We start from the raw sequence: 12,478 nt of genomic DNA, 5'->3' as shown, positions 1-12,478 counted from the left end.
ATCTTAAGTCCAGCAGACCAAGATTGGAACCCAGGCAACTTTTCAAACGCAGAACACAGGAACATACTTAAATGTTCTAACAGCTAATTCTTTTCTTTATTCCAAATACTATTATCAGTCGCATTCACACCATCGACGGATAACTTAATTGTTTCTGATTTCTACCTCAAATATTTTATGGTCTTAAGTGTTGAGTAATTCTAGGACTTAAGAAACTCTAACTAGGAATATTTAATTTCATATAAGTGGGAATCACAAAAATATTACCATCTTTGAAATAAAACTGGAACCAATAACATCATGGCTCATTAATACATATCAACCTTCCAAGACGGCTATGCCTCTGAATCTATATATGTGTAGCAAATACAGTATAATACACACATGTAACCACACACACACACACACACACACACACACACACACACTTAAAAAAACCAACTCAGAAACAGTGAGAGGTAAGATTTTGAATAGCTACAGGAAAACAGGGCGTGGGTGAAGTGTCTCCCCTTCATGCTGAGGCCTTCCAAGGCTTTATGTCACAACTACTTCCTAGTCTAGCTAATTTACCATCTTTTTTGCTCAACTCCAACAGTTATTCAAACCTGCAGCCTACTATTCTCTAACACGTGACTTTTTGTTGTAAGTTATTTTTGTATCCCCAGCTCTAACAAAATGCCTTGTACTTAGTATGTGCTCAATATAACTCATGGATTTATTCTTGCACCCATCTAAACATTTATTAAGTACCTACTATCTACAAGACATTAATTAATGAAGAAATGATCAAATGGTTGTCTTATGACACCATAAAAGTCCACTTTTATAGGTAAAAGAAGCTAGAAATTTCAGGTCTGCATATTTTTATGGGGTAGTTTCAAAATATGGATCAGTCTTAACATTTCCTGAATCAAAATCTTAGCAAGGCAAGACCACAAAGTATCAAGAGAAGCAAAGACAAAAAAGAAAATTACATACCTAAAAAAGTCATTAATTTTAGTAAAAAATCATTCAAGACAGAAGACCATATATATTCTCTTTTAGAAAAGAAGAGTTTAAAAAATTTGATTTCTTCAGTATTCAATTCTAATGTTTAATGTCCCTGATGATCAGAAGAAGGTCTTTTCTATGTTCAAAAGTTCCTAATATTTGGTTTAAACCCACAGAGGAGGAGGATAATTTACATTATTCCTCATAAGAATCCTCTGTAATACTAAAGACTGCGGGTCTCCAAAACTATATTCTTTTTATACAGCTAAATGAAAGCCCTCCCCCATAGTTCTCCTCAAAATTCATGTTATTTTCTTTTGCGTTCTTTTCATTTTGGGCACTTTAAAGAATTCTCCCTTTTTTGTTTATTGTTTTTCTAATCACACTTTTTTACATTTGATTTGGGAAACTAAACACCTGAGACTTTTAAGATTAATAACATTTTCAAATCAAGGCAAAGATGGCCTTCAGCAATAACACCAAAATCTTAAGTCACTACCTTCTTAAAGTCTAACAATTCAGAATGAAGTATTTTTCCTTTCATAGTGAGAATAAAAAGTGAAAAAATTTTGAATACGTTTTTGTAACATACATAGGGTATAATCAAATTTATACTGCAATGTGAACTTTAACCCTTTCTCTGTAGAGTTTATATTTTTGAAATAAAGAAAAATAAAAAATTGTATTTCTGACTCTCAGGATTTGGGCCTAGAATGATTTTAGAATTTTAGACTTTGTGGCTTAAAAGATGTTTCTCACTGAATCAGTACTATGTTACAAAATAAAACTACAGAAAATATAACAAATGTACTTCCCCAAACTTACATTTTTTACTGTAACTGTCTCTAGTCTTTTTTCTTAGCCGACATTTAGAAAGTGAAATGCTCTCAAGTTCTAAAAAATGAAGTAGTGTTTTCAAAAAATGAAGTAGCATTGTTTACATTTCCCTCCTATTTCAATATTCTTTTCTCAAAGTCACTCAGGCCTTCTTTAAGATTTCTTTCTCCAGAAAGTTCTCCTAAAATTGTCATGCTATATTATATCATGTTGCAACATTAGGGAGGCATGCCCCTCTAACAGTGCCCAAACCCAGTCTTAAGCAAGAATTAGTTACATTTGACTCTTAGGAAATGAAAGATATTTGATGATTTATGACTTAGAAAAATGGCATTTTTCTAAGGTTTAAACTGATACATTTGACAGGAACCAGAGAAGTGACTCCTATCTCGAAGTAGTCCCTGTTCTCCACAGAGAAAGGTATCACTTCAGGGCATTTTTCCAACCTTAGTGTATACATAACTTTCATGATGAATTTTAAAATTTATTTCTCTTAGTTTTATTACCTTTCAACTGGTAGCTTTCAAAACTTAGCATGGGGCTACATATGACAGGGCTACTTTAACTCCAAAGTTACTTATAATACTGAAATAAGAATTCTTTCAATCATTCAGTATTTATCGAGCACCTACTATGTACCAGGCACAGTTGCCTAATGTTGTTGGTATGCTTTGGGAAACAGTATAAGGTATCCAGCAATTTTGGAACTCACTGTTTTTCAAATACATTTTTAAAAAAGCAAAATATTCCTAAAATACCTTTTTGAGGGTTCTACAGGACAAGAAGAACAAAAGAAAATCCAAAGACTATCTTACAGTAAGTTTTCAAGCTTAAAAAACGCTATCTGTCAAGCAGAACAGCTACTGACTTACTTTGGATCTGGTGGCCCATCTGACAGTGGTTTCATGGACAGTTTACACAATGACCTGAATACTAGAAAGGCATCCTTTTGTAAAATGTGGGAAAACTTAGCACCAGGTGAAGGTCCTGAAGAATTTCCAGATTCCTAAACAAGTTAACATACCATGTAAATAAAGACATTTGACAGTGTAAAATCATTTCAGCATTCTATGTATCCTATTCAGATCAGTATTGGAGGGTGTTCTGTTGGAAAAGAAACCTGATGAGGAATTGGCCACACTGTTTCTCTTTAATCAGAAATATCACCCTGCCCCCCCAATAATAAATTAATACCTTAAAAAATAAATTTAGAAATATTCTTTTTGCCACCAAAAAACTCTTCAAACTTTATCCATTTCATACCATTACTAACAAAATCTAGCACATCATGCCCTGACAAGACACTTCATCCATGGCCTAAACCATGCTTTTTACTACCTGTTATTTGGTGTTTTATGTTTTCGTCCTATTTTATTTTTTATCTATTCTGTACAGATAGACATAAAACAATAGAAATTGTCAAGGCAATGTTTAAAAGGTGTTAAGTGATGAAGGTCAACAAGGTCAAGAAAGCTGAACCCTATATACGGGGCAATGATTTAGTGTAGGACTCCCTTATCTAAAAGGATAAAAATAAAAACACACTAAATGTAGGGCATGGGGGATGAGGAAAACCTATCACTACCACAGTTCAGATTTCATTTAGCCCTGAATGAACGTTAAGATGAAGTTCCCTAGATTTCTAAAAGTTCTTTCTCATCCAGTGATGCTACAATTGTCCTATGAATACATGATAAAAATGTTCTTTTTAAATGTAATTTCAACGGAGTGTGCCTGGAGAAGATGTGAACACATATGAAACACAGCTTAGAGTTGGAAATTTAGCTATCAATATATTTAGGGAGTAAACTGCTTTGATTTATATCAATGAGAAAAAGAAACAAGTCTTTATTTCCCTAAACTGTAACCAGTCAGCATTATCAACTGGATATACTGGATATATTCACTACGAAGTGCTGGTAGCTCATAAATCTGTAAGATTAACAAAACATCTGCTGCCCCCCATTTATACCTGAGTATCATTGGAAGAGACAGACAATCTGTCATCAGGTAAAGATGGTGTATATGCAACAGAAATCGGTGTTCCTGGAATTCCATTTGCTTGAATATTTTCACTGTCGCTGCCATCCTCTATAGCTCCAATGTTGCCATCTGCACTCGCATTTATAGTCATCCTTTCTCCCATATCTAAAAGGGTAAGAATAAAAAAACATGCAAATATATCTGAATTAACCGAAGTATACTGAAAAAGCATAAAGAGTATTTAAAACGCAACAATGGCAGAAAAGCAATGTGAAATAGTAGGAATTGGCACCATTTAAAGGTTAGCGTACTTAGTAGTAAGTATGCATTTGGAATATATCCAAATATAATCCTTAAGTAGCTCTAGCTATGAAACACACTGAGCTGATGAAAGGCTAACTGGGATGTGCCAAAAGAGAAGCTTACTTTTAGTCTATATTATCATTTACTAAACTTGGTTCTAATGAATGCTAATTCCTTAAGATGCGATGAGAGAGTCTTGAAAAAAAATATTGTCAAGTAAGTTACAGAAATGCTGGGAAATAGATCTCTTTATTATAGTCTTTAATTTGCTCTCCAAAGAGAATATATAATATGCAGTGTTTCCAAATTTTATTTCACCATGAACTTCTCTTCCCCTTTTTAGAATACCTATTAACAACTCTATATTCTTTGGCACATACATATGGAAAATATGGCCCACACCCCTGAGTATTTCTTTAGCATGTCACTCTGAGTAATCATACTTTTAATATAAACAGAAATAAATTATTTCTGGCAGAACAGATAATGCAAGTAATATCAAGTTTCATAACTACTCTAGGTATAATGTACGTTATTTTAAAAAAGAAATACATGTCTGTGGCCATACCTCAGGCATCCAGCAGGAAATTACTCATTTCATGCTATCAAAAGAGAACTATAAGCAAGGGAAATATACTATAAGGAGTAGATTTTGAATTATGAAGGACCTGTGTTTCAATCATGTCTTTCCCATTTAACTAGATAACTTATTTCATCTTTCTTTGTCTCAGTTTCTTCATCGGCAACAAAGATAAAAATGTTAATGAGGAATCACTAAAACACACACATACCCTGCACACACAAAACACACAAAGAACACAAATGATTCACAATAAGTGGTAGGTATTATTTTGTAGATATAAGATAACATAGGCCCAATTTCTGATTGATTCAGTAATGACAGGAGTGTATCTCATATCCCTACTCTGAAGCTGTTTTCTGCTCTCCAAATTAAAATATCCTGGATAGATTAAACTGGATAATTTCAAAGTGTGTTTTGCAATTAACAACTGGTACATGAAAAAGATATTCATTGATAAAATATATTTGGGAAATTCTGTGCTGCACAAAATAAGATATTAGTTTTCCCGGTAGACCTTTTTGGAGCTTTAACATGCTAATGTTACACATGCTAAATACTATTATAACTTCTAATATATATATATATATATATATATATATATATATAATATGTATAATATATATGTATTTATGTGCTAAATCTGTTACAGCTTTTAAATACATACTATTTATTACATATATCTTATATATGTTTAATATAAAAGAATTATCTGGAAGAAGTAAAAAAAATTTAATAACGATTATCGGAAATCAATAATCCCTCAAAGCTTGTTCCATTTTCCCTCAGTACCTAATTACATCTCCTACTGTCCCCCTTACTTTCCCTTAACAAATGACTTTCACCTTCTACATAGCTAAGAAGTCGGTAACTTAACTAAGAAGTAGGTAGGCTACCTCAGCCTTCCTTGTCCCACCATGAAGTTCCTTGACATCAATAATCTTTTTCTTCCCTCTTATTTCTAGGGAAAAAATATCCCTTTGAATTTCTAAAGTGAACTATTACTCACCCTCAAATTCATGTCTTCTTGCATTCATTATTAGTATCTTCCTTCCCTAAGTATTCTCTTGTAACATTACATTTTCAATTTCATATATATGACTGAATCTTCTTCATTACTGAACATATTCAAATCTTTTCCTGAAAAAAAATCTTCCTTCAACTCTTGCTATACCTCTGCTACTGTCCATTTTTCTCCTTTTTATCAAATTTCTAAGAGAAATAATCAATGTTCACTGATGACACTTTCCTTTTTCCCATCCTAGGAAATTTCTCAAAAGAAATGGAAAACATTCTTGAGTTGGAATCTTCATTTTACTGCTTCCTGCAAGTCAACTTAAAATCTCTCAATTTTCTCCTTGTAAAAAAGGGAATAGTGCCAGCATCTAAACACCCTAGTGGGAGGATTAAATGAATCAATATAAGTAAAGCAAATAAAGTTATTTGGGAAGCACAGAAAGTACTTTAAATAGAGTTAGATATTCTCTATGTTTTCTCCTCTAACTCTCACTCTACTGTCCCCTAAACATAAGTATAGACTTCTGTTTTCAAGATGGTAAACAGAGTCGATTAAAAATTAACTTCTCCTTTCATGGATCCCACTGAAATTACTAAGAAAAATATAAACAAGACACAAATGTAATGCTTCTAACATTATTGCTATATTTCATCAGTAAGTTTGATAATTACTGGCCTGGTATTTTTCACTGGTATGAAAAAATTCAAGTTAATATTAACTTGAAAAAACAAAAGTAAAATCACACCCAGGCATACAGACACACACACTCATATACTTAGACAGAGTACCCTCCAGAAAACAATAGCAATTATCAAACTTCCTAGTGAAATACAGCAATAATGTTAAAAAAAAAAAAAAAAAAAAAAAAAAAAAAAAAAAAAAAAAAAAAAAAAAAAAAAAAAAAAAAAAAAAAAAAAAAAAAAAAAAAAGAACAGGTTCCTTGCCATCACTAACATTATTCACTATTTTCTAGAGGTTCAAACCAATGTTATGTAATAGAAACAAAAGAACAAAAATCAGGAATAAATACTGTAAAAGAAGAAACAAAGACAAAATACATTTTTCACCAAGAAAAACCTGAGATAATCTAATAAAAACTCTTAGAAACAATACCGGAGTTTAGAAGGTGAATAAATAGGAGGTAAATGTGGAAAAACAAGGGTTTTCCTATATTCCAATTAAGTTAGGAAGTGGGAGCCATTCGTGGCCATCGCTGAAGCGCCAATGGTCAACATGAAGTTCAATCCCTTTGTGACTTCTGACCAGAGCAAGAACCATTAAAGTCACTTCCACGTACCTTCCCACAATTTGCAGGGAGATTATGTCTTCTCATCTTTCCAAAGAGCTGACACAAAAGTAAACAGTTTGATCCATGCCCATTCAAAAGGATGAGGAAGTAAAGGTTGTACACGACCAAAGTCCGCAAACCGGCAAAGTAGTTCAGGTTTATAGGAAGAAACAGGTCAGCTACACTAACAAGTACAGTGAGAGAAAACAAATGGCAGAGCTGTCCATGGGGGCCTTCACCCAGCAGGATGGTTATCACTAGACTAAAACCAGACGAAGACCACAAAAAGACCCTTGAACATAAAGCCAAATCTAACAAAGTAAGAAAGGAAAAGGGTAACTCTAAGAAAGAAACAAATGAGAAGATACAGGAATAAAGTAATCTTATATGCAACTTTAAACTGTGAAAATGAAAAAACTAAATAAATTAGAAAGCATGGGGGGAAAAGAGTCATCCAAAATACTATCAAAATGAAAACAAAAAAGGGGCGCCTTCATGGCTCAGTCGATTAAGCATCTGACTTCAGCTCAGGTCACAATCTCACGGTCTGTGAGTTTGAGCCCCGTGTTGGGCTCTGTGCTGACAGCCTGGAGCCTGCTTCGCATCTGAGTCTCTCTCTCTGTGTCCCTCCCCCATTTGTGCTCTCGCGCTTGCTCGCTCTCTCGCTCTCTCTCTCTGTCTCTCAAAAAATAAATAACATTAAAAAAAACTGAAACATTGGGGCGCCTGGGTGGCTTAGTCGGTTAAGCGTCCTACTTTCACTTAGGTCATGATCTCGCGGTTCGTGGGTTCGAGCCCCGCGTCGGGCTCTGTGCTGACTGCCAGCTCAGAGTCTGGAGGCTGTTTCAGAGTCTGTGACTCCCTCTCTCTCTGACCCTCCCCTGCTCACGCTGTCTCTCTCTCTCTCCTAGAAATAAATAAAACATTAAAAAAAAATTTTTTTTAAACTGAAACAAAAAATATAGAAATAATTTAACAGGAAATGTGAAGGAGCCAATGAAAGAAAACAATGAAATTTTACTGACTGACATAGAAGATAAGACTGAAGAAACTTCTGTGTCTGGATAAGAAGCTTCAATACTGCAAAGAAGACATATCTCCCCAAGTTACCTTAAGAATACAACACGACTCTAATCACTAATAAACTTTCAATTTTAATTAAATGAATTGGTTCTAAGGTGATGTAGCATACATTTAACAGATGTTTACAAAGTGACTGGCAAGGGGATGGGGGACTTGCACTACAAAGATCAAAATGAACTATAAAATTAAAATATTTTAAACAATTCAACACTGGATAAAAATAAATGGTATTGGGCTACAGAGGAAACTCAAGCAGAATCATGTAGGATAAAACTGGCATTTCAAACTAATTGGGAAAGGATTTTGTTATAGGTTAGCTATGCAATCTCATACCATACATGAAAACTAGTTTCAGATGAATTAAAGATATGAATTGAAAAAATTTAAAAAGTATTAGAGAAACGTATAGCAGAATATTTCTGTAGTTTTGCGGTAAATCCATTCTAAGCAACACAAAAACAGAACTCACAAAGAAAAAGGCATTATTTGTTAAATTTTTTATGTGGTCAAATTTCTGCTCAGAACAATAATCTAAGCAGGAGGCTAAACAAAATGAAAACAAATCAAAGACTGACTAGAAAATATATTTAAAATGCACTGAGAAGGGGTTAATTTCTTAATATGAATAAACCTTGAAATAAGTAGAGAAAAACCAAGAAACTGAAAGGAAGTCAGTAAGAAGTAATGAATAGGCAATTCAGAAAAGTATAAATAGCCCATGGATACTCAGCTGGATCAAGAAACTGCCAATATTTAACCTACAAAAATAAGGACTGCTCCCTGTGTTTTGACCCTGCAAGTAATCAAACACAAATTAAAACAGTAAGATATAATTCATCTGGTAAAGTGATATTAAACAAAGCACACAAATTTTAAATACCTATACACTTTGATCAAAGTATTCTTTTTTTTTTAATTAATTAAAAAAAAATTTTTTTTGAGAGACAGAGCATGAGCGGGAGAGATGCAGAGAGAGAAGGAGATACAGAATCTGAAACAGGCTCCAGGCTCTGAGCAAGCATTCAGCACAGAGCATGATGCTGGGCTCAAACCCACGAACTGGGAGATCATGACCTGAACCGAAGTTGGACACTTAACAGACTGAGCCACCCAGGTGCTCCCAAAGTATTCCTTTTTTAAAAGTATTCCTTTTTTAGAAGTTTATCCTAAAGTGTTAAAAGATACCTATAATAAGAATGCTCCTTAGAGCAGGGTTTAAAAAGAAAAATCTTGGAAATAATCTAAAGTTAGTATTAACAGATTATTTAAATTATGGATCATGAATGTAATGAAATACAAATGACATGAAATAAAAACTACAGCATGTGAAACAGCGGACTGTTAAACAGTAAGTGCAGTATGTTCCCATTTAGATTTTAACATACGTATGCAGGAAAAATATTAAAAAAAAAAACTTCTGCAGAGCATAAGACACCATATCAAAATCAAAGGACTTGGGCAAATAGTAAACTGAAAGAAAATATTCACTAAATATATCACAGAATCCTAATATAAAAAGGATTCTTAAAAATTAAGGGGAAAAAAGCAAGGATAGCAGAAGGATAAAAACCTGACAGAATGAACAAAACACACGAATAGATGATTCACTAAAAAAAGAAATACAATGGCCCTTACATATGATATTTAATTTCACTCATAGAGAAATGCAAATTATAACCAAACTAAGACATGGATAAAGATGTGGTATGTGTATGATGGAATATTACTCAGACACAAAAAAGAAGGAAATCTTGCCATTTGCAACAACATGGATGGATCTAGAGGGTATAATGATAAGTGACGTAAGTCAGTGAGAGAAAGACAAATATCATATGATTTCACTCATATGTGGACTTTAAGAAACAAAACAAATGAACAAAGAAAAAGAGAGAAATAAACAGACTCTCTTTTAATGTAGAGAACTGGTGGTCACCAGAGGGGAAGCGGGGATGGGTGAAATAGGTGAAGGAGATTAAGAGTACACTTATGATAAGCCCTCAGTAATGTAGAGAATTGCTGAATGACTATACTGTATACCTTTCACGAATATAACACTGAACATTAAATACAGTGGAAATAAAAAAATAAACTAAGATACATTTCTCACCTAACGGGTTGGCAAAAATTCAAAACTTTAAATTCCACTGGCAATTATGGATAAGGAGGCATCCTCAAACATAGCTGGTAAGAGTGCCAAATGGTGCAATACTTGTGATGGGATACTCAGCAATAGCTAATTAATTTTCATACTCATTTACCACTTGATCCAGTAGTCTCATTTCTATGAATCTTTCCTCAAGATAAACCCCCACAAAAACAAAACAATACAAACATATACGGCTACACAATGCAGCAATACCTGCAATAGCAAAGCACTGGATACAACCAAAGTTCCTGTCAGTAGTGGACTGGCTGAAGCATCTATGACACATCCACATAACAGAGTATTATGCAGAGAACAAAAGAAAAACTAATAAGGAAAATCTCTATCAACTGAAATAGGAAGATTCCTAGAATATATTAAACAAAAAAAAGGGACACTAAAAAAAAAAAAGAGAGAGACATACAATGTTTTGCCAAAGAGAAATAATCAGAGTACTTGCTTGTTACTCTGGGAGAAACACAAACACACACACACACACACACAGAATAAACTGAAAGCTAATGAAAGTGACTACCTATGGAAGGTATGTCAGCAAAGGAAGAAATGGATGAAGGAATTCTCTGAGTCAATGTTATATATAATTTTGACTTTGAATCATGTATGAGATCTTCAATTAAATAAAATTAAATCAGGGGCACCTGGGTGTCTCAGTCAGTTGAGTGTCTGACTCTTGATTTTGGCTCAGGTCAAAGTTTTTGCAAAATTCAGGTTGTGGGATTAAGCCCTGCATCAATCAAGCCCTGCTTAGGATTCCCTGTCTCCCTCTGCCCTTCTCTCCAACTGGCTCTCTCTCTCTCTCCCTAAAATAAAAAATAAAAACAAAAATAAATTACATTAAATCAACAAAACAGTTAATACAGTTTACTACTGTAAATTCTGTAATTATAAATAGTATATTATTTGTCATTAGTAGGAAATGTTCTAAATACATATATATGCACATATATTTTATTATATATGTATGTAAATATACATGTATCTAAATATACATATATGTACATATTATAAATATGTATTAATATTTTATTATATAATTAATAATTTCATTATATAATATACTTAGTATATAATTATGTTATATATGTATATTATATATGCATATAATTCTTTTGAGCTTTAGTTGTTGCTGGTAATGGTACACTGTTTCTGAGAACCTGGGATTTTACTGTGGGAAAAGGGAGATACAAATATGGAATGCAGGAAGATGAAAAGAAACCTAATGGCACTGGATGTGAACTGGAATTATCAATATGATTTGTGACTGTAGATCTATCTCTGTACACTGGAAAGGCCAAGAAGTAACAACACCCCACTAGCACATCTAGTCTCTAAATACAACTGCCCACTAAAAAGAATAAAAACTCCTTAAAGAACTAACTGATTCCAGGGCTGAGGCAAGGGAAAGTTAAATGTTTGGCTTAAAACCTCTTACTTCCCCAGAAAATAAGAAATGCTCAAAGATAATGGAATCACATCAAAAAGACACAGGAGCTGGATTCTTACTGGCCAAATAAGGAACAAAGAATGATGATGGTAAATGATTATAATACACTGAGTAACAAAAGAATTCATGAGCTCACAGTATTATTTTTTTTAAGGGGAAGCATTCTTCTCCTTAGAAAAGTGTCAATTAATGTTAGAATTATGAAATCACTATTTGGTAACCAATGAATGTAATATTTAAGTGAGTCAAGGATCATCAACGGATGCTAAAACCACTAAATGGATGGATCCTCATATGATCTCAAACTATCACTCTCAAGTTATTTCTTTCAGTTGACCTTTAAACAACACGGAAGTTAGGAATGTTGACTCCTCAAATAGTTGAAAAGCCACATATAACTTTTTACTCCAAAAAAACTCAACTACTAATAGCTTCTGTTGCCCAGAAGTCTTACTGATAACATAAACAGTCAATTAACACATATTTTGTATATTACATGTATCATATACTGTATTCTTACAATCAAGTAAACTAGAGAACGTAAATATAAATATAGAACTAGAGAATATAAACATAAATACAAAGAGAATGTAAATTTATAGAAATATAAAAACATAAAAATAGATAATATAGGGGCGCCTGGGTGGCTTAGTCGGTTAAGCGTCTGACTTTCGCTTGGGTCATGATCTCGCGGTTCGTGGGTTCGAGCCCCGCGTCGGGCTCTGTGCTGGCTGCCAGCTCAGAGCCTGGAGCCTGTTTCAGTCTGTGACTCCCTCTCTCTCTGACCC

At 33.6% G+C, this 12,478-nt stretch overlaps 1 protein-coding gene across 3 annotated transcripts in view; it reads right to left on the bottom strand.

Annotated features, from left to right (window-relative positions):
- Positions 1-12,478, bottom strand: part of ARFGEF1 (ADP ribosylation factor guanine nucleotide exchange factor 1) — a 152,325-nt gene that overhangs the window by 69,843 nt on the left and 70,004 nt on the right. For all 3 annotated transcript variants that reach the window (XM_039246953.1, XM_039246951.1, XM_039246952.1), the window contains exons 8-9: positions 3,800-3,975; positions 2,700-2,833 (exon numbers count right to left, since the gene is read on the bottom strand). In XM_039246953.1, coding sequence (XP_039102884.1) covers positions 2,700-2,833; positions 3,800-3,975 — 310 coding nt within the window. The remainder of the gene's footprint in view (positions 1-2,699; positions 2,834-3,799; positions 3,976-12,478) is intronic.

Source organism: Hyaena hyaena, unplaced genomic scaffold (assembly GCF_003009895.1).
Source record: "Hyaena hyaena isolate Hyena2069 unplaced genomic scaffold, ASM300989v1 scaffold_287, whole genome shotgun sequence".
Lineage (NCBI taxonomy): Eukaryota > Metazoa > Chordata > Mammalia > Carnivora > Hyaenidae > Hyaena > Hyaena hyaena.
This window is presented reverse-complemented; position numbering and strand designations above follow the sequence as displayed.